This window comes from Elaeis guineensis, chromosome 4, assembly GCF_000442705.2.
Source record: "Elaeis guineensis isolate ETL-2024a chromosome 4, EG11, whole genome shotgun sequence".
In the NCBI taxonomy this organism is placed as follows: Eukaryota; Viridiplantae; Streptophyta; class Magnoliopsida; order Arecales; family Arecaceae; genus Elaeis; species Elaeis guineensis.
In genome coordinates this window covers 119858907-119886761 of record NC_025996.2, presented here as the reverse complement: position 1 = coordinate 119886761, position 27855 = coordinate 119858907, and the positions used below count along the sequence as shown (strand labels likewise).

The 27855-nt window shown below is 37.9% G+C and overlaps 1 protein-coding gene and 1 pseudogene across 1 annotated transcript; both read right to left on the bottom strand.

The window, feature by feature from the left end:
- Nucleotides 1-1509: 1509 nt before the first annotated feature.
- LOC105042723 (uncharacterized) lies at nt 1510-27855 on the bottom strand. Its single transcript, XM_010920021.4, has 5 exons — nt 27615-27855; nt 27481-27530; nt 26858-26984; nt 2316-2423; nt 1510-2231 (listed from the first exon to the last, which is right to left on the bottom strand). The coding sequence occupies exons 1-5, from the start codon at nt 27730-27732 to the stop codon at nt 1609-1611; spliced, it is 1026 nt and encodes a 341-aa protein (XP_010918323.2). The 5' UTR covers nt 27733-27855; the 3' UTR covers nt 1510-1608.
- LOC140856934 (uncharacterized) lies at nt 13416-15184 on the bottom strand (annotated as a pseudogene).

The window sequence follows — 27855 nt, the reverse complement described above, 5'->3', positions numbered from 1 at the left end:
TTGGAGGTGGAGATGGTTGTTGGTGGAGATGATGTCTGTGGTTATGGAGCTAGATGTGATGGAGCTACAGAACGGGAGGATGGGGGAATAACTCTTCTACTACCTATTTCCATCCAAGAATCTAACCTAAATATTGTTCTTCTTTCCTCCATGGAAGATCCAGGAACAGAAGCTCTTGGTGGAGGGTGTTTACATGGCCTCTTCATGGGGTGTGCTAGCTATTTTTTTGAAGCCATTTGGAAACCAAATCCCATCAAAGATCAATAAAAAATGATAATAGAGATAGGATTTGGTGGGACGAAGGTTGTGGAAAGGAACGACTAAGAAAATAGGAATGAAAAGATGAATGGGGTTTTTTAAAGCTTCCATTTAAAAACTAAATCCCGAACATTAAGATACAAGCACCACCTGTGCCTCAACCATTGAGCATTTATAAAAAAATTCTATAATCACTCTCACAATATCATTAGTAACTATAATTTATATTCAAACTCTTTTGATATCATCAAAATTAATTCTTCTACTAATACTTATTTTATTAGATAAGGAAGCAAGGAAAGAAGGGAAAGTAATGGTTTTATAAAACATGATATATCGAGGGCATTAGACTAGGGCATATGAGGCTATTGGAAAGATGTGATTTTTGGTTTTTTCAAGTGGACAATGTGATTTGGTATGAGAGGCTGCATCCTTTTATATCTTTAAAGAAAAGACTGCAGGAGCACTATGCTAGGCTATCAAGACTTTTTTCCAACATTGTCTAGAAATATATATCTGTACCATTAAACTAGCTAAATCGAATATAGATATCACATATATTAGATTTGAGCCAACGGCTAAAATCAACTCTATGACCAATTTATGTCTAGGCTCTCAACCATTGCGCTTTACAGCAATTCCTTCCACTTTCCTACAGCGCATCTCCTACCATCGCTCAAAGGGGTAAAAAAAAAAAGGGTCCTCATCCTCTCTCCTCTTCCTGGTTACGTACCAATCCATATGACCAACCCCAGTCCCCAAATCCTCCATGCCCTCCAATTCTGTGATATACCCTCCTCATCTTCCTTTTCTCCTCAAATGATGGTGATGATGGTGTTGAGGATGACTCTATTTATATGGGAAAAAGGGCCAAAATCAAAATATAGTGCTTGAAATGATTGTATGTTCAAAGAGGGCCTTTTTTTTTTCTTTTCTTTTTTGTGTGTGCGCGTGTGTATGTGTGTGTGTGTGTGTGTGTAGGAGAGCATTTGTTATTGCAATTAGGTAAGCATCCCAAGCATACAGACTACAATGTGCATTTTTCTACACGCCATCACTGATTATTCTCTTGGTGATGTCTGATACTACCATTCGAATGAAAGAGCAGATAAAAACTGATGGTTCGCCAATGAAGACTTCAAACCAAATTGTTGGGAAGAGACCGCATAATTTACCAAAAGAAACGGAAACCATCCTGGTTCATACATCCATAGATTCAAACAGTAAGTAAAAAGACACAAGCAATCAAGGTTACAAAGTAATTTCAAACCAACTTTATTTTCTTTATTGTTGTTAAAACATCTCCAACATCAAGCGCATTTATTTTATTACCACAATGACTCTACATCATCACTCCACCGAGAACTCAAAGAGCATTACGTGCCTGTATTTTTCACCAGGTTGAACCACAACAGAGGGAAAGTTTGGCTGATTGATGGCATTTGGAAATCCCTGAGTCTCCAAGCAAAGCCCCGCATGCTTCCCATATACAGCACCACCTTTACCCACAATACCATTCACATAATTGCCAGTATAAAACTGCATCCCAGGTGCGTCTGTCCAAATATTTAAAACCCTTGAGCTCGAAGGATCCTTCAGCCTAGCCGCATGCCTCAAGCCAGACCTTTCTTCTCCACAATCCAACACATAGTTGTGATCGTACCCACCAGGAACTTCATGGATCCTGCTGCCTATCTTGTTCTCTTTCAAGAAATCAAAGGGCGTACCTTTGACAGGCATTATTTCCCCTGTTGGGACTGTGTTTGCATCAACAGGGGTTATCTGAGATGCTGGTATCTGGATTGAATGCTCCAGTATGTTTCCAGAATTATGTCCGGCCAAGTTCCAGTAGGTGTGCTGAGCTAAGCTAATTGGAGTAGCCCTGTTCTGAGGCACTGCTTCCATTTCTAGTTTCAATGACGTGCTTGACGGAAGAGAGTAAGTTGCAGTAACACTGACATCTCCAGGGTATCCTGCGGCATGTTTAACAAGCAGTCATCAGAAGCATTTTCCTGGCATAACATTTTATCTTCCATCTCTAATATAACAGACATTACCTTCCTCCCCATCTTTACTGTGATACCTGAAAGTAATTGATGGATTTTCACCATTTTTATTATACTCTGCAATCTCCCACAGCACCTTGTCAAAGCCCTTACGCCCACCTGAAAAAGATATATGAGGAATCAGGAGTATGAACTTGGTCATTTGCAGAAGTTTGGAAAATAATGTGTAATTTTATCTTCAAACTGAATATGTTATTCGAGATGCATGTGAATTAAAATCCCATCATCAGAAGCTTGGAAAATTATCTAAGAAATAAATTAACAAGACTTGACATAACATATGCTCATGTATGCTAATAGGTTTTGCTCAATATAATAGGTAGCACATATTTGCTCATATGAAATTGGTGGGACCTACTTTATAATTTGAGTTCATAATGAAAAAAGAAAAAAAAAAAAAAGCTGTTTTTCCACAGATTGAAAAAAATTATATGCTGTGGCTTTTCAGTGTCCCAAGTTGCCAAACTAGCCTTTAACGAATGACACTGCCAACAGTTCATGCCATCTTTCATTAACTAACTTGTTCTAATCGGAGGATAAAAGGGTTAATTTTGTATGCCACTTCTTGAAATAGCTTTGGCGGCAGAAGGTATCATACCTTATACAGAATATTCAGTCTCTTACGTATTCTAGACTTTAAACTTATCACTATTTTTCTTAATGATGTATTACAGATTGATGAACTATGAATTCAGGTTCACTTTCTGTTTTATTAACTAACAGAGAGAAGCATGGAGAAATAAAAGGCAACATAATATTGTGTTTTTCATCCTTCTGACAGCCCTAATGACACGTGTGAAAATAAAATGCAGATTGCATATAGGAAACTAATCCTAAACCCCTCAATGAGCATCTTGAAGACAGCACCAAGATGTGTACAAAATGCTCAATCCTGTTCAAAAGAATTTCCACCGTCCATTTGAAGTCCTATAAACTTGAGTTCAGGCTATAACACCACCTTGCAAATAACAATACCTCAAATACCATCAGAAAAAGCTGCAAGTTTTATACACCTTTATAGCTTAATTCAGGTGACAACTTCTCTTTAGTCGACCCATAAAAATTGATAATGCTGCTCTTGTCACCTATATTGTTTTCACTTGAATTTCTTCACATGAACATTTGAAGTTCCTTGAGGGCATGAAGAGCATGAACCTCCACTCCATTGGAATTGTCAACATGCAAGGTCCAATTACCACAAGAAGACCATGCCATACTATCTTTAGAACCCTGCAAACATTTACTTGGTTTGTTTTATCAATTTAATTGCTGCCTCATTGATTCACTTTGCTCAGAATCAGCCATGTTAGTCTTACATTCAGAGTTTCAGAACTTCTGGGGAAATCTTGTAGGACTCAAAATAATATCATTTTCAGATGCAAAATTTTAAAGACTAGCATTTACAAGCTATCTGTATGATTCATCCGCAAATGCAGTGGCGTTGATAGGAAAATAGACAATAAATAAGAGATAAGCTAAATCATGCAGTTTTGAAGCTAAAAAATTGAGAGATAAGAAGGTTGTAGGAGATAAATAAGCATGTAGGGGTCACAAGTTTTCAATTTGGTTATATAGTCAATCAATTTTCAATGTGGTTATACAGTCCAGACAAATATACATGCTACCATTAGGATCCAATGGATCAAGTCAAGATTTTGGCTACAGATGGAAGCTAATTATGTTTAAGATGTTCTACTCATATGTTGGATAACCTAACTCAGTCTCAATTTGGACCATCATGGAATTTGCTTGCTTTGAGAGAGCCACATGCATAGATTACGTTTTCCTTTTGTTCAAGTAACAATTACTATTGTCTTGTGCTGGAAAGGCCTCCAAGTCCATTCCTCCCATCTGGGCTTATTAACAGACTGGGCTTACTCCACTTGACTGGCCCAGTAAGCTAAATATGGCCCAAAAGGGAGCTGCACGAATTTCTAAGAAAGGGCGAAAAAAGGTTGAAACAAGACTTCCAATGGGAGTCTTGTTCCCCGTAGACTCCTGATCGTCGAAACACAAAGGCCATCAAAGGAGGAAAGGAACCTAGGGGTTCTTTTATTAAAAGTCCTTCCCTTCAAAATGTCACCACCACCAAACCCATCGATAGCCCTTTCTTCCCTCTTTCTTCCTCTCAAAAGCCATTGCATGAATTCACCACGGCCATCAGAAATCAAAGTCATCAACCGTTGGAAATAAGGTAATAATCCCTCAACATTTATGATAATCTTCCTCCACATCCCTTGTAGACCTTAGACCATGATTTCCGATGGGATCAATCATCGGATTTAGCTAAGAGTGTTTTGTTTCCCCTATTTTTGAGCTTTCCAGCCTGATTCCATCTTTTTTGGACATCATCATCGAAGCCCATCGTCAAGGCATCCATCTAGTTTTTCACAATGGCATGCAGCCATGGCCAAAGCCCCAGTTGCAAACATTAAGGGTTTCATCGATTAAAGGACCGAGCCCTATTTTCTTCTTCTTTCCTTGTTTTTCTTCTTGTTCGAGCACCAACCGGCCGTTGTTCCACTACAGTGCTGGGCCATTGGTCTTCCAATAGTGAAGCCCCAACACCACCGGCCAAGCCTTCTCCTCTATGCTAGAGAGGATCAAGCATGAGGTGCCCTATTTTATTTGCCAATAAGCCAAAAAAGAAAGAAAGAAAAGAAAAAAAAGGGAAAGACAAGAAAAAAAAGAGTCTCTCTCCTCTTCTCTCCTTCCTCTCTCTTCCCGTTTCTCTCTATTTTCTCTCTCTACAAATTTCTCTATAGATTATTTTCTCTCCATTATCTCTCTAGAATTGTTTGATCCAGTAAAGACTTCCCTTCAATGATTTTGATCCAACTCTTGTAAAAAGGATGTGGATCTATGACACTACCGGACAGTTGCTAGACCCTATGCTGGACCAACCGAGAATTATTAGGTTTCACCATCAATTACATCCTAGCATCCTAACATGATTCTTGATATATAGTTGATCAATTGGATACCCTTGATTGGACTAATTGGGATGTCGAGCACTACCACTTGACCAGCCCCTTGAGGATATCAAAACTTAATATCTCTATTCTTAAAATAATCATGGTTAAATTTTGATAAAAATATAATTTTGGATATTTGGTTCTAAAGGAGAATCTCATGATTAGATTTATCTACTCGTTGCTCATGCAAGATAAGTAATGATCTGCCTTTTTTAAAATTTTCATTTATATAATATTACTTTTGGTATCGAATGAATTGTTAACCGATATATATGTGATATATGAATTCTATGAAATCATGTTTCGAATGAAAAATTGATATGGGATTTCGAAGTACTATTTCTCAGACTATTATTATAATTATTTACTAATCTTATATCAATTGTTCTGTAAAACAAATTGTGATACATATCGGATTTAGACTCCCAGCCTGACTATATTCTGGATCCTACCAATTAACGGGTATGCATTAGCACTTTGACCATTACTGAGCTCATTATTCTATTTCTGATCCAGCCACAGGATATAAATATGATATTTCGGCCCATGCTATAGGGTATAAGTGCGGTATTTCAGCCCATTCCGTAGGATCCAAGGGTAGTTCTATTTCTGACCTAGCCACATGGTGTAAGTGTGGTCAGAGTTAAAGACTGTTGAGTTAATTATAATTTGATCCATATCAGATTTATGATTATATATATAAATATTTGAAAGATATTACATTTACTAGATTAATGTTTTGAAATAGAATTAATTATGTACTTATAATGATTCGTGGTAAGTTATATATGACTAATTTATATTATGTTATTATATAAATTATCTAGTTATGATATTCATTACTAGTTGGACTGTCGAGCTCATTATCTCTTTTTTTTTTAGATTCAAATAGCTACAGACATGAGTACTCCTTTGAAAGTGAGATTAGAAGCAAGATTTAGCAGTATTAATATAGTTACAATTTAGATTTATTATTGTATTTCATACAATTAATAATGGAGATTTAAGTGGTATAAGCATGATTTTCAGAACTATCTCGAACCGAACGGTTCAGGACGTGCCGAACCAGACCAATAGGAACTGAGATAGTTCCAACTTGGAAAGCGACACACGCCTGCACCAAAGGAAAAAAGAGAGGAAAAGAGAGGAAGAGAGAGAGGAGGGGAGGAAAATGCCGGACGACACCGCCCTGATCCGCTAAGGCCGTCGAAGGGCCGCGGAGGCATTCGTACTCGGTGTCGCTAGACAAGACTTTAATCCTGAGAGAGAGAGGGAAAGAGATGCTATCGGACGATGGAGACGGCGGTGGATAGAGATCTCCAGCGCCGCTGGATGGCCGCCGTGGCCATCGGATGGTGAAAAATATGCGGATGGAGCCGCAGTTGTGAAATAGAGGCGACTGCCTCTATTTCTCACGTCGTATTTTTTAAAAACAATGATGAATAATGAAGCTAGCAAATCCGTTGCCGACTTTACTATAATTTTAAGTGAAGCCGGCAATATTTCAATTTTTTTTAAAAAACTGAGAAACAGTGAAGCTGACAATGAATTTGCTGGCTACACTAGTTCAACATTTTTATGTGAAGCCGATAATGGGTTTGCCGGCTTCACTGTTTTTGAATTTTTTAAAAAAGCCCATAAAACAAGGGCGCTGCGAAGCCGCAGGTGGTGTTTACACCGCCCAACGGCCACAACGGCCAGTCGGAGGCTCTCCGACGATTGCTCTATCGGACCTCCCTCGGTTTTTTTCTTTTCCTCCCCCCTCTCCTCTCTTTTCTCCTATGGATGATGTGGAGCCACGATGGCCACCGCGGCCCTTCAAGGGCCCACCAGCCCTTCGATGGCCACCGACAGCATCTCTGCCGCCTTAACCTACTTCCCTCCCCTCCTTTTTCTCTCTTCCTCTCTTTCTCTCTTTTCCTCCTCTCCGATTCGTCCCTTCCTCACTTTGTCGGTTCGCGCTAGTCCGATCCGATGGGAGCTGTACCGATTCGTACTGCCAGCCAATCGGAACAATGTCCAGTACCAATTTTGAAAACCTTGGATATAAGACATTTAAAACTTCATATATCGGTTAGATTTGTTAATTAATTTAAATTTTGGATGTCCGTTATTCAAATTATTTCCGCTGCAATGTATTTAATATCGTGTTGGAATATCTTGATACTTGTTGGAAGAGTCCTCCATGAGTATGCAATGGTTGCTGCGACCTTCAGCTCGAGATCTTGGGTTGGGAGCGTGACACTTATCACCTTCTCAAATACCCTAAATTGATCAACCATGTCAAGAAGAACATTAGTATTGGAAGTATGACATTGAAAATCTTTTTTTTGGGTCAATCCATTTCAGTTTGTTTTGATCAGTTTCCACCAATTTAAGTCAATTTTGTCGATTCTACTCAATTTAGTTTTTAACTCAGCTTCAGCTAGTTTTGCCTAAAATTGATTGAAACTGCTTTTCTTAACCAGTGTATATGTTCAAAACTTTCTTTGGTTCTCTTTTTCTTTGAATTTCTTTACTAATCTGAAAGCATTACAAGTTCATATGCTTCTTTCTATTTTTTTCTTGATTAGATTTTTTTTTTAATATTTTGTTAGAATAAAATGAAATATTAAAATGGGGTAATGAAACAAAATGGTTTTTCATTTTAATGGATCGCTTCTTGCTGTGGTGGGTTATTATAGTGAATATGCATAAATTATTTTTTTCAAGCTTGGATAATTAAATGAAATAAAATGAAACATGCTTAGATGGTTTCTTCCACTTCGATGGCTATTAATTTTACATACACATGATAGTGAATAGGTGTATGTAACTAGTTTATGCTTAATTCAGTGAAGTTTGGTATTATAGTTGATAAATTAGTATATTATTTTGATCTGCTTAATGCATCAAATTTTAATAGCTCAATTTTAAACTAAAACTAAGAAAACTACACAAGTTATGATCCTAAATTACTCAAAACACACTAATGTTGCATTTGGTAGCCGGCAATCTATTCAGATTGCTAGCAGTTTAATGTGATAATCTGAATTACTGCGTTTGGTATGCTTTTTGAGTGGTAATCCAGATTGCCTTGACAATCTAGATTGCCTCCTATAAGGCAATCTGGATTGCTTTGAGGAGGGATGGCTATCCAGATTACCACTTCTTTGACAACATTGCAATAAAAATTTTGGATAAAATTATCCCTCAAAAAATTCACACAAAACCCATTGCCCAACCCTCCCCCCCAACCCCCTCCGCGTGTGCCCCCGCCCACGGTTCCTCCATCTCTCTTTGCCTGCCCGTGGCTCCTCCGTCCTTGTTTCTCACCACCCTCCCATGGCTCCTCCATGCCTGTCCCCACCACCCCCACGACTCCATATGCGCCCGCCCCCTCCCCAACCCCTCGAGTGCCCGTGGTTCCCCATACCCCTCGGCCTACCACTACTCTGCACCACCACCACATCCATATCACTCTCGATACTTCTTACCAGAAAAAAAGAAGAGCACCCGCGCAAAATTATTGGGGATATTTTGAGAATTTGATTTCACATTACCGGTAATCTGATTGTTATACCAAATATGTCAATCAAGATTTTCAATAATTTTACTGTAACATTACCTGTGTGTACCAAACATAGTAATCAACATTACTGATAATTTAATGATGACAATCTATCCTGAAGACAATCCACATGACCTTCCAAGATTGCCTAAAAATGCACCAAATGCAACCTAAAATGATACTAAATAACTTGATTTTTCCTGAATTTCTACTCTTTTGGATTCTTTCTGATGCTTTTGGTTGAAACTGAAAATGTACAGTGAAACTATGAAAACTACAAGTGAACCTAATGAGAGACAAAACCAAATTCAAATCAAATTTTAAAAGCTTTAACTTTTCGGACATTTTTTTTGAAACTTATGGTAGTATCTCATTCTTCACACAATGATATAGTACTTGCTATGGTTTAGAAAGTAGTTGGGTGTTTTTATATAATGCATTTACCACAAGGGGAACTAGATGATTTTAAGCACTAGAAAATTATTCATAGCTAAGGGAGGTTAATTGGATTAAGGGAATAAGGTGGGTTTTGATGGGGTGCTTAGATCTATTAAAGGGCTCTTGAGGATATCTTCTGATGTGCGTATGTATATGCTAGGTGTTAGAAAAGAATTGAGAAGGGCTTCTTGTTGAAAATTGCTAAATCTGATCAAAAGCTGGAGAAGTGAAGAGAAATGGGAAAAGAAGACAACAAACGAAGGTGGAAGAAGCAAAAGGATGAAGTTGCCTATGAGTCAAATCCACCATTCAGGCTGACGCTTTCACAAACTAGGCCTCAGAAATAACTGGGAAATGGGACATGTTGGCCTTGAAAATGACCAATCAAAATAAAGGGAAACTTGCAGGAGAGGAGTTCAGGCGGAAATATAGCTATGGGCACAAAATCTCAGCAATGAAAAAAGAAAATCCTCTATGCATTATATGTTCCCTCAAATAAATTTTAGGGTTACCCAAGCAGGTAGAAATCCCAACATGACAGCAAGAAAGAAAAGCCTGAAATAAAGTAGAAAGGCAAGGGTGACAGTATGTAGGAAGAGAATATGGAGAGAGGGTGTCAGATCACTAGAAAATAGAAATGGGAAAAGGAATATTATTGCACAAGCCACTTTGCGATGGTGTCAGAGAGGATTTGACCATCAAATCTAATGAGTACTACCTTTTCTTCTCAAGAGAGCATATGTATAAATATTGTTCTCTGTAAAACTTAACTGGCCAATCTCTATATTGTTAATACTTCCTTATTTTCATATGCTACACAAACAACGTCAAGACTTAGTTCATCATATGACAAGCATGCACTGACTTAAGTGGATGTAAACAGCACCCTCCCCCAAACCCCCCCACCCCCCACAAAAAAAAAAAGCATACCTTAAACAAAAAGTATCTCAAATAGTGCTCAATGATGCACAGAATTTTGTGATAGAAAGCCAAAGAATATAAAATTTAACAAGAAAATTGTTTATGTATCAAATCTACAAAAGACCAACCAAAAAAATATAAAAGAATAACTACTGCTAAGTGACGTCATATACCTACATCATATTCCTTCCCCAAAGAGACCAAGTGTCCACGGATAGGTGGTTTTATCTTCTGAAAGTCTTAACTACTGATATCAGAGGTGGTACTAGCATGCTACCAGTCCAGCATGGTACCAAGCCATCCCATACCAGCACAAGGTACAGGACATTGCACTGGTCACAGACCAGGATTGCTTTTTCAATTTTTCGTTTCTATGCATAATAAGGGTATTAGGTTGAGTTGTTTTATATTTTAGTATTTAAATCGTGTTTTTCAATGGGTGTGTAATATTGGAGTATCAATATCTGTACCAACATGTAATGATTAATAAACATTTATATGTGAATAATAACATACAATATAATAACTCACTTCATAACCTTGATCCCATGTAGAGTGTACATAGCTCTCATATACATCAAGGTCCTCACAGTCCAAACCGCAGAACCATCTAATCCAAGCCAAAATATTGTAGCATGTGCATACTGTAGATTCAAGTGCGCTACAATTTTTTAGACTCAAATTTCATTTATTTTATTTTTATTAACTTTCTAATATAAAAGTATTATAATTCAAAAAATAAAATACTCACAAGAACAAAAATTACCATGTTGTTCAGTGCTATCCACCCTACAACATATCTGAGATTCAAGTAAAATAAAAAAAAAATGGCATAGATTCCCCTAATTTTCAAGGTTTTGCAAATTTTTGCCAACCAAAGAGAAGGAAAAGGGCCTCATTAGATCTATAGGCTCTTTCTTCGTTGCTGTTAGCATCCTCTTGTACCGAGACCCTCCTCTACTCTCCCCTTGCTTTCCCTCTTTCTCTGTCCTTTTCTATCTCTCTCTTTCTCCCAACACCCTTTCACATGATTTGGGGCAAATATAGGCAGAGCCTCTCACATGGTGCATAAAAGGGGGAAAGGACAGCACCCATGGTGCGCCTGTCCCCTCCACAAATTCTCCTACAAAAGTTTGCCTCATTGGGATCTCTGGGAACCGGCTGAACCAATCTTGATCCAACTATGTTGGCTAGGATGCATGATGTGTGCATCATACCGGCTGAACCAGTGTCTATAACAAATCGATACCAATTGGTATCAACCCGACTGTAATATCAAAAATGAGATTTGATGGAGCCATGACTCATGTAATACTATAGTGCCATTTTTTAATGAACCATTACATCATAAGTCATATTTTCCTTTAAACTCTTGAAACATTACTTTATGACTCATTGGACTACTCATAACAACTCTTTATGGTTGTCATGTTGCTTGGACTAATTATAACAATTAGTTCGAGTAACCATGCAACTAGGTTAGATCTGAACTAGGTAAAGCATGACATGAACTTGATACAATTTTCTTCCATGTCATGGTTAACCTACATCCATCCAAATGAACTTTGTTAGATTAGGTCCATAGGAAGACTATTTAGCCCCATTGGTTCATCACATCAGGCCTAATAACGCATGGCCCAAATCCAACCCAATGCATTTAGGCCAAAGTTGGGTCAATTCCTAGTTTGCAAAGTAAAACAATAGTATACCGTTACTTGTATGTCTAGACAAGCTAATAATGTCATGGATGCAGAGGAAATTTAAGAAGGATGTTGCTTTGGATGCTACAGCCAATATTGTGGACAAGGACACAATTCAATCATAATTAAACCTTCAAACTACAAACACAGCCTTAGCACCCAACCTAATTAATGCAATTCAATTTCTAGGTTTGTTTGGATCGATACAGTACCAAGATGCTCTCCTATTGACACCTGGTGTGTTCAACCATCCCGATAACATACTATCTAGACATCGGAGTTTTCCAGTTTTTCCTTTTGGGTGTTGTTTCCTAACACCACTTCACTCCTTGCTGAGAGCACCAATCCCCCATACCAATCAAGGATTGGTACAATACATGGGGGATCATGTCTGTGACAGGTGAGCCATGTATGCTAGGCCATCAATCACCACGCATAGGGGCAGAGTGGCGATAGGAATGGTGTGGTGAAGCATTTTTCTTTTCCTTTTTCATGATTTTTTTCACTTAATCAATGCTTATTAAAGTTCTTTAGGGTTTTTTTTACTTGTTTATCGGCACATGCACAACATTTTTTAAGGTGACTGTTGTTAGGAAAGGAACACTATTAGGCACATTTATTACATAATCTCCAGGGAAAAGGACAAAACAAGAGTATGTTGTCACATGTAGCAGCGAGAGTCGCAATATGTACTGCAACGTGTAGCAGTGAGTACCGGTGTGAACTGCAATGTTTTAGTATGAACTGCAACATATACTTGCTCCACTGCAAACCAAAATAGATGAGAACTGTATAGTATCAGAGGAGTGTTGGATTGTCCTTCAGAAGTTTTGGCCACCCCCACAAGCACAAGCTTCTTGCTCAGCTTCTCAGGAAAATACAACAGACTATCTGCACTAATGGTGCTGGCATGCTACTAGCTCCTCAAGAACTCGCACAAGAAAACTTTTAGATTGCTAGGAAAAGAGGTTAAAAAAGGGATGGTGGAAAACAACATTGGGTATGTCACTATCTTTGTCTGAGGCTGGACATCTCTTATATAGAGAAGTCCAGGACACTTTTATAATCTTGACAAGTCAATGGTATCAAGACTCTTTATCGTGATAATGGTATCCTAGTAGCCAAAAACTCGTTAATAGCAGCCATATGATCATAAATAGCCATAAAAATAATAAAAATAAACAGAAATGATAAAGAACCAAGGTTTCCTGTACCGCTACCGAACGGCATGCTGGTGCCGGCCCGATACGATATGGTATCGTACCGTACCGACACACGGGACGCCAAAGCATACCAGTTCGGTACCGGTACACAATTTTTTTTTTCGATTTTCAATTTTTTATTTTTGGATGTTGAAGTTAATAATTGATAAATACAACCTCAAAATGGCATTGTATTGCATATTATTGACATATTTAGGTTCAATTTGGAGTTAGATAGCGGTACAAAGACTCTTGATCCAAAATTTCAAACATATATTTATTTACATTATATTTCAACTATGTCATCTTAAAACTAAAAAAAATATATATAAAATATGCATTAAAATATATCTAAATATTTAAGTACAAAGCACAATAACTGATATACGAACCTCAAGATGTACTCTGCATTTAATTTCTTATCGAGTGTCTGTGATGCTCGTAGATGTCTGGATCATTAATATAGTCTGGAGGGACATCAGTCCAACCCTCTAGCCAAGCTGCACCGTACTCTCGAATATTCATCCCATAAGGCATCCTTTCTGCATTGTAAGACATCTCAAACCTCTCACTAAAATTCTGACTCTGAGAAGTATCCTCGAGATGATAGTACGACTGTGGAGGAGCCCATCCAAATATGCCAGTAGCAAAATCTGATCTGTAAGATGCTCCAGACTGCATAAGGTAATAACCACTAGAAGACGATGCCTCGGATGCACCATATGTATATGGATCATAAGGTGGCTGCGGATAATAGGATCCATAATGCGAGGATGACGCAGATATATCCATGGATCCTACTCTACGTGCAAGATCGTCCGCAGCTGCATCATATGCTGGACGATCTCTAGGAGTCCGTCGTCTATATGAAATCGGCTCTCCACGGTCTCTACCGACTCATCCACCATGATCCCTATCCTGTGTGACATGTGTAAACTGAGACTCACCGATGAATCGAATGTCACCCTGTGGCTGTGTCTCATAAACGGTGGTCTCCTGTCCTTTAGTTCCTCCCTGATCATCAGATCCATGGCTACTACTACCAATATCATCATCACTCTCCCTAGTGTCCGTATCTGAGCCAGATAGCTCCTATACTCTCGAGAGTGGTGCACGTACAACTGTCTTTTTCTTTCCCCCCTTGTGCCCCTCTGTGACTGAGTTTTCTGTGATTGAGAGGATGGATGCCTTCTTGCTGGCTGTCGGAAAGATCGTCTATACATCTCTCGCTCGAATCTCTGGGAAGATGTATCGGACAGCGAGTCATGTGATGAATGAGTCCCTTGTGTCCTCTCAGACTGTGGCTGATCAGTTGGAACTCTATGTGGAATATTTTCTTCTGCCCATTGCTCTGGATCCACCCTGATCTCCCTCGCCACCACACTGGCTGATCGTGGAGGAGACTCCGACTCATCAAACTCTGGTTCCTGCTGCTAACCTGCAAGCCATCGATGATCAGATCATCATCCTCGTCGGCATAATCATCCAGCGTCGGATCAGTGTACTTCAACTGAACTTTCTCCTGAATGCATTTTAGCCTCAACCTCAGATTATAGTGAACATATACAAGATCGTCGAGGTATTTTTGTGTCAGATGATTTCTCTATTTGCTGTGGATAAGGACGAAAGTGGATCAATTACACTCACAGCCACTAGCAGAGACCATCTGAAAAAGAATACGGACAGCCATATGTCTCAAATTTTCTACTGACGTTCCAAAATGAATCCACCATTCAGCTGCAAAAATAAAATTACATATCAAATTGGATGATATTATTATGCAAAATTACATATCAATCTATGTTGCTCATTATTGATATGTAATTTATCTGGATTCATCTACTTTTTGCTTACGACGGCTGATGGAACTCCAAAACTGTCTGATCCCTCTCTAAACTGTTTCGTCTGAAACAAAATATATTTATTATTTATAAATATATCAGATCGAATTCAGTTGAATAATTACATCTGTTTTAAACTAGCATACCTCTTGCAGACACAACGATGCGGTTTCTGGATCGGACACCATCTTATATATGACATTGCGAAGAGCAGCAAGAAGCTCGCTGTCCATATCTATCTCCGAAATAGTATACTGAAATCTCAATTCAAGTAATAAGCTGCAGATAAATTTCAAGACTGATTAAGCACACTTTTATTTTCATACTTCGAGAAAATATTTAAAACATTCTTGAATCCAAACTTACCAGCTAGATACAAATCTCTACCCATCTGATAGTCCCAACGGTGCTCAATGATGTTAATGAATTCTTGAGCATGCTTGAGATCATTCTCACTGATCTGTTTTTTATCCTCTCCATCATGTAATATAGAAAGCCCATCTGAGGGTATCTCTCACTGTCCACAGCGCGAAGAACCTCATATAAAGGCTTGATAGCCTTCACTACCTTCTCAGCCTACTGCCAAAATGACTGACTCGTCATCAAGTTCTCCACATAACTTCCATCAGTGCCGGCCCTCGTATATCTACTCTCCTGCCAGTCGGCACTGACAAACATCTGATGTAGGACTGCTTTCTTTTGAAAAAAACTATCAAGTGCTATGTAGTTGGTAGCAAACCGTGTGATACCCGATCGTAAGATCTTCCCCCCAGTATACATCTGCATTAATGAAAGAATCCATATGTGGTTGTAGATAAATCTAGTAATGGTCTGGGCAATCTCCACTACCTGCTGCATTCTGCGAATCTTTCCAATCTCCATCAATATAAGATTAATGCAATACGCAGCATATGGGGTCCAGTATATCTGCGGTTGCTACTCCATCAGCAACTCTCCGACAGCCTTATATTGTGGTCCATTATATGTGATAACCTGCACGACATACTGCTCACCCACTGAATCAATCACCTCCTCCATCAAACCAAGAATATATGTGGCATCATGCATCTTATCTGAAGCATCAATTGATTTGTAAAAAAATATTTTTCCATCACAGTATGTCAAAAAATTAATGATGCTCCGTCTAGTAGGACTATCCAACTATCACACATCACTGTCAGACCGTATGTAGGTTATTTATTTTTGTAAGAAGCAATCTCTGTAGATCTTCTTTGTTACTGTCAAGAAGCTGACCATAGATATCCTTAGGTCCTGGAGGATCTACACTCTGGCCGACAGTCTCTATGGCCGAAATAGCAGATCGGTAGTAAAAATTGGATGCTGCATTTGCTGGAATATGACTGAAATGAAACCATAATCCAACAGCTCACCACATATCCTTCTTATCTTTTTTCAGCATACTGTCAATTCTCTGCTGCTTTGAATCCTTGCTGGGCAAAGCATGTAGATCTAAATCCTGAATGCTGGATCCTGCTAGAATATCTCTGGAGGATCTCCTCCTACTGCCAAAAGCTCCCAACAAAGAAGACATGCTGCATCTGCTTCCTCTACCACCAGGCTCTCTAACTGAAGTAGTCCTCCTTAACTCAATTCTCTCCCATCAGTCGCTGATCAAGATCCTAATTCGTAGCATGATGGTTCGAATCGCTCTCTATACCAGGCATCTCCTCCTGCCGGTACTGATCCGCCAAGCTCGCCTAAATGACAGTCTCAATCTGTACCTCCTCATCATTTGGAGTAGAAGTCTCTTCTGACTCTCTAGAGTGATAAGAAGGTGGCTCTGCAGCTCGACGGTCTACTTCGGTCCTTTTCTGCTTTATCCTTTCCTTCGCTGCTTTCGAATCAGCAAAGTGCTTTTTCATCAATTGTCGGACCTCTTGCGGATATTTTCGACACATGGACACATCAGGATAACCACCAGTCAGGTACTGATTCAACCTAATCATCTCTCCTCCTTTGAACTCTGTGTTGCACCATTTACATCTCCAATAATGTCCGGTCGAGAGCATCTCGCCTAATCCCAACCGATATCACGCTTTGGATCTTTCTTCTTATTCATTTCTGTAAATATAATAAAATACTAATTATTTCAAATTAACTGTAATATAACACTAATTACATATATTTTTTATTTGATAATATTTTTATTATTTAAATATTTACAAAAAGAATTTCAAAAAAATCTCAAGTTAGATTCACATATTTCAATTATTTTGAATCATTCTAAACATTATTCTCAATTTCCAAACTAACTCTGATTTTTTATTTTTTTATTTTTTTAATAATTTTTATATAAATAAATATATACTATAAAATAGCTGATTAATTAAAGTGAACGAACGTCATACTCTAAATTTTTTTCTTATAAATATATGCAAGTATAACAAAACACGATAGTTTAATGATAATTAAAATAATTATATATAGTTTTAAAATAATTTTAATAATTATTTTAAAATTTTTAAATTCAAAATAAATATGTTATATGCTTCAAATAATATTTTTAAATTAACTAAAATATAACACTATTTTTATATATTTTTTATTTTATAATTAATTTTTTTATTTAAATAATTAAAAAATATTTTTTAATTTTAAATATTTTAAAAAAAAATTCAGATTAGATTTAAGTAGCTTGAATCATTCTAAACATGATTTCCAAACTCTAATTTTTTTCTTAAATTTAATTTTTTATTAATTTTTAAATGAATAAATATTTAAAATATATATAATTAATAAAAATTAACAATTTTGATGTCATTGTGTAGATCTTCCAAAGATCTATCACATATAATTAAATCATACCAAAATCATAAGATTTTTACATGATTTTCTCCTATATTTATTTTACCTCATTTTTATCCTATTTCTAACAATAAAAATAAAAAAAAATATTTACTAACAAAATAACAGATTATCTTACCTCCGACCAAAGATCAGCCTCTTCTCAAATCACTCCTCCAATTTCACAAAATTTTGCCTTCTTTTCTAATTTTTTGGAGGTCTCAACGATTAAGTTGCCCACGACCATAGGTATTCTCTGAGAACTCTCAAAGAACACCGAAGGCCTGGTGCTTATTAAAGCACCAGGCCCTCCCCCCATGTGAAGTGGGCCATGCCCATTTCTCTCCCCCCTCCCTCCCCCCAACCACGTGAAAAGGCCCCCACCTTCCCCCCTCCCCCCTCCCCCATGTGAAATGGTCCCCCAGGCGGTACGGTTTGGTTCACCCCGAAACGACGGCGAACCGAGCTATACCGCCCGGTTCCGGGCAGTATGGACCCGAACCACACCAAACTGGATGGTTCGGTGCGGTTCGGGGTCGTTTTTTGAAAAACAGGCCCGAACCGGACCGGTAAGGGACCGGTCCGGCTCAGTACGCCCCGTACCGGGCGGTTCGGTCCGGTACGGCAAACCCTGTAAAGAACCATTAAAAAAAAAGAAAAAATAATTCAAAATGGAAAAAAATTATAAGATACAGTCTTAAGCCTAGACTAGTCAAAGTAGAACCCCAAGCCAAACACACGCATGCACACCCCACACTTGCACTCGCTCGGCTCCACTCAGCCAGCTTGGCAAGCGTATGTATATAAAAGATTTCCCCCTTGCTCTCGCAAGCCCCCAATAGGCTTGACTTCCCTACTCTATCTATTGTGAGAGGTCTTTATCCAATGCCGGACCAAACTTGTGAGAGGCAACATGAGGGATATAAGTTTCTCTCAAAGAATAGCCTCCAAAAGGTTGAAAAATTTTGGAGAGATTCAAAAAGGGCAACCAATTTATAACAATGTTTGCTTAGATCATTGAAATTTACACTAGATTTGCAGTTGAAGAGACTAGATCTCAGGTTCCTTCTTCTTCCTCCTTTCCTCTTTCTGCCTCTCCACCCTCAAATGGAACACAGGAAAAAGCTAGTGGGATGTCTTTTGATCATGTTCTTGCTGGTCTCAAGGTGAATTAGTTGGTCCCTCTTTCAATTATCACTGGTAATGATCCAAACCAAGCAACACATCCCAAGACCAAGTTGACCATTAGTCAATCTAGGATGCCTCGTATTGCACCAATACTAATCTAGATATAAATCTTCGCACTACAAAGATGATTTTTGTACAATAACATGTTTCAATGCTTTTAATCAAATATGATTCAACAAAGCAGAAAACAACAAAAAAAAATTGTACACTGAATTTCATGAAAATAGGCCCCACCTTGTTTTCCTAAAAACTTCTCATATAAAACCATGTTTCCTGATTACTTGTTTTGACAAAACTCTTGAGACAACCAAGCAACGCCTTTCATAACCTGCAACTTGAACTTTCTTTATGAATCTTTGTTGACTCATGGCAGGAGAGTAATGCAAAGTAGATTTCCTTACATGGTCACCTCTCAAAGTGTGAGATATTTGCCGCCCACTGCCCATACACCCACTTAGTATAAATGTTTCAATCTTACTGATTTCCCTTCCAACTGAAGCAAATTTGTCCTTGATTTTTTCCATTTGGCAACATGTTCTTAATATATATACTTGCAATCACATATCAAGGTTAGGCTGTTTTAGCATAGTCACCATTATCAAACTCACCTTGCGGTGCAGCCCAAAATAGCAAAGGACCATGACTAGTTTAATCAGACCATAGCTGGTGCACAAAGTGTTGAGTCAAAGGTGGCTTTGACCAGGTTCCTTGCTTTAGATGCAGGTGCCCTTATTTGGTTAAGATCAGAATCTATTATGAAATATGTCAATTATGAGTCCTTTTCAGAAGTATCCGGTACCGAGAGAATTCTAGAATCTAGATAATCAGGTAGTGTCTCCCAAGAGTACCTCAACTCAGAACATGATTACTTGCTGACTAAGAGAATGATCAGGTAAAGTCTCCCCAGATTTGTTTCAGATCCTAATCGAAAAAGTTAGCCTATTAAAGCGCACAAGTGGCCTGCAGTACAAGCAGATTAAAGGGAATTGCATTCAGAAGTTAATATTGAAACAAAGGCTGCAAACCTTCTTCTCTTTTTCTTCTCCATATCTTCTTACTCGCTTATTCTCTCATGTTTTCCTATGCCTTCTGCTTGATCATTCTCTTTTCTGTAACATATTACTGCTGCTACACAGCAGATTTTCCTCTGAAAATTCAGATCACTTAGATCTGAAATCTTTGCTGCAATTAGTCCACCAAGTGGAGAAAAAAAGCTTTAAAGTTCAGACTTGAGACTGAGTCATTTGATCTCTAATCTGCAGATGATTCATAATTTGCAGCCCAAATTTCAACTAGAGTTACATTAGTTTTACAATCAATCCAAGAATCTCACTTGCTTCAAAGTGCCTTTCAACAGCCTTGATCTAGGCTCATTTTGTGCAGAAAAGGTGAAGCCTATGAAGTTTCAAAGTGGTATTAACGAGAAGAGTTAGATGAATGATTCATATGCCTAAATGCTCTATCATGGTCGATGAAACCTGCCATTGGAGTTGCGTTATCAACTCAAAATCTTACGTTACAAGCTAACCTTATTTAAGTAAAGATATCCATAATGAATCCCAATTGTTCCAGGCAATTATGACACAGATTTCACACTTAAGTATGGCAAGAAAAGACAATGGTTGAATATGGAACAATTAGTTGGGGGAAAATCAGAAGTTGACAAGGATCCATAGAGCAAGGAATTTGTGTCCATAGAGTTGATGGTTTCAGATTCCTCAGTCAAAGATCCACCATATAACGAACATCTAGTCCATGATCAATAATTTTATCCAGTATTGCTTCTTTGTTACATTTAGTCATAGCCCAAAAGATTGTACAATTGATGTCATCATTGTGTTCATCATGAATATTGAACAGAAGCCATGACCATGGTTATCCAACAGTTCCATCAGGAGGAGAAACATTGGGCTCCACCAAGTTATATAGACTAAGTGCTGGAAATAAGGGTGAAGAACAAATTCTCCAGATGATCATGGGTGGAGATCAAGTATCACAGAAGCAAGTTGGAGCAGCCCGAATATAGCAAAAGACCAGTTCAATTAGGTCCTTTCCAATTTCCTTAGCAATACAGACTTTGAGCAGGTCCTTTACTCAAGATGCAAGTTATATCCTTCAGTGAAGATCTCAATCTTTTAGGAAATATGTGATGGACACATGGGTGAGGAACATGAAGCATACTTTTTTGATGATGATTCAAACCCATATCCGATTTCTTGGAGTGTCAATGGAGTGTATTGAAAGATCAAAACTATTATATGGTCCTAATATTTTTATGCATTAGGTGTATATTTTTTAATATTTTTATTAGAGTCATGATCCTTAGGTTGCTTAGCTCTGAAAAAACTTGGGCCTTCAGTTACTTGGTTGTTAGGTTACTTGCCCTTAAGTCACCATTTTTTAATATATGAGGGTATGCTATATGTTGATAACAAGGAAAGCTAACGATAGCCCTAAGCATGTGTATTAGTTTATGTTGAGAAAGAATGTTGTTTGTTTCCTCTTATCTCTCTCTCCATTTCTGCTGCCCCAATCTTTTGTCTCCTACCCCTCTCCTCTCTCTCCCTAGTGTCTTCCATATACTCCTCTACTCTCCACTCTCTCTCTATTTCCATGATTCTTGTGTGCGTAAGCAGGCCATCTTCTAAGTCATCTTGCATCAATTTGGTATTAGAACAAAAGGATCCTCCTCAAGCCATATTTTTCATTTACTCTATCTCCTTACTGTGCTCCCTCAGGTTGATTCTCTTTACATCATGTCATCTAATAAAAGGCTCAGTGTTAAGCTTGATGTTCTACATCAACACATCAAGGACTCTAGGCTTATGTGCATTGCTTTGGCATCCATCACTAGATTGGCAACCCTCAAAAATGTGTTGGTGTTAGTCAATCCTCAAAGCACATAATTGTGGCAGCTTTAGATATTGGACCATGCCTTGAAGGACATCTCCTCTAGCCTTTGATCATCAACAAGCTACAAAGCAAATACCTGCAGTGCCTGTGCAATTCCAAGTGGATGAAGCACTCCCAATCAAAAGTCTTGTTTGAACATCCACCAAACAAGAATGTTGAGATCAAAGATGTGTTCATCAAATATCCTATAAAAGGCGATCAAGAGCATGCCATTGAAAATGCCATGTCTTAAGAATTCAATTTAGAAGGATCAAAGCAGCAAAAAATCAATTGTTGGAGCTGTTTTCAAGCAACCAAGATATGGATTGCAATCCTTCAAGAGTTGTGAACACAGCACAACACTTTGACGGACCATTCCTTGTCAATGTGATGATCAAAAGCTTCACAGTTGAAGATCAACGGGCACTAAAACAATCAATTAATGGAGCGTTCATAAGAAAATTCTACGTGGGTCTCCATCAAATCTTGGAGAATCATAGATCCATCAAGAATCAAAACGACATTAAGATCTTGAGGACAAGATCCGCATAGTGGAAGTGTATGATGAAGGCAAGGGCTAGGATCATGATGCATAATTTTACCATGATGATTCTATCCCTCACCCAATTACTTGGAGTATCAATGGAGTAGATTGAAACATGAAAATAATCATATGGTCCAAAACTTTCATGTATTAGGTGTAAATTTATTTAATATTTTATTAGTCATGATCCTTAGGTTGCTTAGCCCTGAAGTAACTTCGGCCTTCAATTACCTAGTCATCAAGTTACTTGGGCCCTATGTCAGTCTTTTGGAATAATTTTGGTCACTTCTTAAGTTAGGAGATGTTATATACATGCATGAGAAAAAGGAAAGCTAAGGATAGCCTTGAACAATGTGTTTTATGATTTTGTGTTGTTGAGAAAGAAAGCTTTCTCTACCCTCTATTGTGCATCTCTCACTCTTTGCTCTCACTCTAGTGTCTTCTTTCTCCTCTCTTTTCCCTCTATTTCCATGATTCTCCTGATGCATTAGGCCCCTCGATGAATAAGCAAGCCATGCCCTAGTTGTCCTGCATCAATATGTCATGAATTCTTTCTAGAAAACTTTGGATGTTTGGATCAAGAAGGATTTTGGATTGATTTTAGAGCCCCCAAAAACAGTCAAATGGTAAAGTTATTCCTGGCTAACTTGTCAAGATGAGGAATTTTTTGGACCTGCCATTTTGGTATTTTGCTATGGATCATAACTAGGAAAGGATGGGCATTGGTGATGCAGAAGCATCCAAGAAGTTTGCTCAATTAGCTACTTTTAATATGTCTTTTTGTTACTTTATTTTAATTTATGGTTGGTAATATGTTTCTAGTTTATATTAAACAGCCATGCGACTAGCATGTGACTTTAATAAGTTTGGGTGACTAAGATTACATGGGAGTTATTGGTCATCAAGGGGTGGAATTATAGAGCAGCTGTAGCCCTAATATAAATAGTCTTTTAGACTCAAAGTAAGCAGTCATCGTATTACTGTTTCAGAAGTTAGTCGTTTACAAACCCTAAAACTCATCATTCTTGTTCCTGTTCAAACTTGGTGAATTTTATCCCCCGTTCTACTATTTACTTCTGTCTTTTGCTTCCAACACTACGCCAAAGTGGTATGGAAGCAAAATGATCATAAGGTTGCATTAGGATTTTGTTTATAAGCCATGGTTGGACATGGTAAAGGCCGGGGGAAAGAGGAAATCAAGCTCAACAAACAGACTTGGCTAAGATGCAGCACATGACTGAGATTTATCATGGGCTATACAAGCTTTACAAGAGCAGGAACCTGTGGAAGACCATATGGAGAATCCAGAAGGTGACCGTGATCCATTAGACAAGCCAAAAAGTAGTCTTGAGGATGAAACTAATGATGGAGAAGATGAAAACCCCCTCCATGATGCTGAACTTGTAAGTCATGCATAACTTCCATTAAATGGTTGTCTGCAGTATCTATGAATAACTTCCCACTGGTGACAAAGGAGAAAGGAGGGAAACAATGGAGGATGAAATTTAAGGGATCTTAAGAAACTGCCAATCTCACTATTCACTTTTTAGGATAAGTGGCGTTACATAAAAGGTGATTTATATTATCCCTAAGATTTAGGAACAGTATATCCCAACGAAGTTCCTGAATCAGTTACATTTCCTATTTTCCATCTTCCTCTCCTTGCATTTTCCACATACAAGACCTTATCAAGTAGACAAGTTGTACTAACATCCAAGCAGGGCAATAGCCTCGAATTTCAATGATAGACCCAATCCAAATAAGTTCATTAAAAATCCATAGAAACATTAGACGAAAAGTAAATGAAATGACCCTTTTAAAACCTCAAACAACAATGATAATAATATTAAAATGTGGTCCTCATACACCAATTTTATCCTTTTGATCCAACCCACAGTTTCCCAAATCAAATCAGTGAAGGTAGCTATCGCCTAAATGACAGTCCTTGCCATGCCACTTTCCAACAAATTCCCTTGTTGTTACCACCCTCCTACTACAAAATGAAGCTTCATCAAAAGCACAACACCTACAAGTTGCTTGTTTTTATCCATCTTACTAGAGTGCACAGTAGTTTAATTTTTTCAATTCTTCATCCAGCAAGTTTGTATATTTTCCTTTATTTAACTCAATCCCCTCTGCAGAACAACAGAACTGTCATTTACTTTTTTATCCTTTACTATGTAAGTATATAATCAGTCATTGATTTTGTAGATTTGCCTCCTTTGAGGTGAAATGGAGAAAATACAAATGACCTTATAGTTACACCTCAAGAAGTACTAATGCAATTTCAGATACCATAGCAACCGGCTACTATGGTGAACTATGCGTTCTACCGTGTACTCAAAGGTAAATCCTTTACATCCTACATACTAGAAACCCAAGATCTTGTATGTATGTGAATCAGAAATCTATCCACCAGTCCTTTTTACAACAACATAGCATGAAAATATAAATGTCATCAACAGTACAGATAAAGTTGGCTTTCATTCATTAAGGATTGGCTGTTATGCTTTTGGGAAAGTTAGTCTACATAGTAAAGCAAAATATTGAAAAGCCACTTAAAAGCCTGATCTTAAGAGATATGCTTCTGGAGGATGGATAGATCTAATAGCCTGTAATTTTACGTTGCACTATTATGTTTACAATGATTCAGTACTTCATAGGTAAAATATCATATTCTAGCAGGCTATGAAGAATTCTTCCCTCTATAACCAATATGAATCTATGACCTATGATCCTATCCATGAAATCTCTTACATATTAGAAAACACATGATATCATAAATAGGTCCAAAAAGAGAATCAAGCTTCATCAAAAAGCTAAGGACTATGAGTAGAAAAGAGTTTGACACTAATGGTGCTTATTTGGCACCCAGAGTGCTACCATATTTATATATTGTATCTCATTTGTTACAAACAAGAAGGGCTATGATATAGTTCTTTCTCCTTTCAGATTGCTAGGGTAAATGCTTTCTTTATGTCCTCTATTCTGAAATTCGTAAGAAATCAAGTTGCTCCGATCAGCAAAGTAGGAACCATATTTCTTTTTAATTTTTTTTTACTTTACATGAGTACTGCTATACAGGTTTTCTATCTTTACCTAATCTTGCTTTCCTGAAATTTTACATAACAAATGAACTTATACCTATCATTCGCTTGTTTGCTAGAAATACCATTAGCCATGAATTGCAGAAGTTCCAATAATTTAAGTTCCTAGCAGAGGGACCCATGGACTAATACTACCTAAAGGCAGTTAGTTCCTTGTTAGCATATTGTCTCCATGAATTGAATATTGTCAAGTAAGAAAGCTATGTATTTTCCACAGAATAAACAGACACCTTAGGTTTCTAATACATGGGCAAGCTTGAACATAATAGCTTTCATCCTTCCATGTGTTTTAAAATATATATTACCCTATCACCAATACTTGCTGCATGGTGTCACCTCTTGCCTATCATTCTGGCAAGAGGTTGGGGGGGTTCAATTCTGGTTAGAGTCGGCCTCCAAGGTAGGGTGGGTATAGGGTAGGAAAGGTGGAGATTATCCCCTCCTGATCTTTTTTAGAAAAAAAAGGTATTATCCGCTGAAGGCACATGAAAGGTCACTTAATGAAATTGGTTGATATCCTACCAGCAGATAATTAGATCAGTGGTTTTACTTGAAGATTACTTGACAAAGCTACAAATCAGATCCACATAAAAGAACAAGGAAAAAGTGATGACCCTTTACTATTTCAAGGATATTATCACGTTGCAGAATGCAAGATGCTTAGAGACTCAAATTTCATTAGTGAATATGACTTCATTTTTTTTTTTTTTTTTCAAAAAACAACATGTCCACCTATTAGATGAGGAAGTTCTAGTAGGTGGGAAAAAAGATAGTAATAGAATCTTTGCAGAAGAAAACATCTCTCCAACTGAAAATCACTGATATACGAGCATGACAGCATTTAGGTTGCTCTGTTATTCACCTACTGGCTCGAAAGGCATTGTAACATTCTAAAAACTGACTAAACAAAGTACATTCCGTTGGCAAATTCCTATTAAACTAGGATTGAAAAGAGAAGATCACTAGCTACTCAACTGGAGAATCTACTACTAAAACTCACATGACAGAACAAGTAACGAAACATGTAAAGTCACATGATGGAACATGCAATGTCTACTGCTAGATAGAGTTGTTTATATTCAATAACACCCATTAAGTTGCATTAAAAGGATAAGCATTTGTAGTTCGGCCACTATTAATCCACTTGGCGATGTTTCCCTGGACCTAAAATATAATCATTTTACTATTTCTCTGCTAGTCAGGACTGTTGTCAGAAATTTTACATAAACAGCTGGAGCATAATTCATGGGCAGTTCATAAGAAACAAAGATGCATATTTTCATGAATACTGCATCCAAAATTAGCATACGTTACCACCCAAATCATGCATTATGTACATTCTTAGAATCCAGGATGATCACAAATCATACCATGAAGGCTATTGGGTGGCTTGTTAATGGGCAAGGAGTACTCCATCCCGTTGAGAGTGAACTTCCCATCTTTGATTCTATTTGCAACTCGGCCAACAATGCATCCAAAGTAAGGTGCCATTCCTTTCTGGAATAGAGGAAGCCAGAGGTCACAAGGAATTGTCATTGAGAAAAAAAAAAAACTAAAATTCACAAACGAATGCCCCCATCAAATAGTATCTACATTTCATATTCTCTCTCATCAACTAAATGAAGACATCTTTCTAATGAAAAAGAACAAAAGCAATCTGAACATCAAATTACAGTAAGGTCATATTCTTGCGCAGCGGAATTTCAGGCCATCGCATGCGCAAGAATATCTGGTTACATCAGAAGAAATAAGTGTGTATAATCCATTATTTTATGTATACCGTCATTAACAGAAAAGCCAATTCAAAACAGCATATTGATCTCAGCTTTCTTTCACAAACAACCATCCGTACCTTCAAAAATCCAATGAAGCAGAAAAATTGGAAATAAAAAAACATGGTAATCATTCATTTTCTCGGGCGAACAAAACCTATTTTACATATTCGTGCGCACAAATATCTATTTTGAGAAGGGATGACTCGGAGGGGTCTTACAATGTATGGCTCCATGGAATCGAAGCCAAGAACAACATCATCGAGATTGCCTGAAATATAAAGGAACGAATGGGGCTAGTATAGAAGGCGAAAAGAAAATAAAATTTGATAGTTACGGGGGTCGTCGTCTTCACCATGTGCGTCGGGGACGAGGAGGGAGGTGATGGTGGCGCCCCAGTTGCTTATCTTAACCGTGATCTTATCTTTCGTTAGCTCGAACACCTCCGGTTCGATCTCGTGATGCTCCGCCATTGATCTCTTCGCTTCTTCAGGTTAGGCTGTTGCTCCTGTTGAGCCTCCCTTTTTTCGCGATCACCGCCCCCCGCCGCCACCCCTCCCCCCCTCCATCGGCCTCAAGCCGGTCCTAACCGAAAG

Excerpts from the sequence above, each read along its gene's own strand:
- LOC105042723 (XM_010920021.4), bottom strand. The coding sequence starts at position 27,732 with ATGGCGGAGCATCACGAGATCGAACCGGAGGTGTTCGAGCTAACGAAA. Across the intron at positions 27,531-27,614 it reads CCTCGTCCCCGACGCACATG|GCAATCTCGATGATGTTGTT; the intron begins GTGAAGACGACG and ends TTTATATTTCAG. Across the intron at positions 2,232-2,315 it reads CAGTAAAGATGGGGAGGAAG|GATACCCTGGAGATGTCAGT; the intron begins GTAATGTCTGTT and ends AACATGCCGCAG.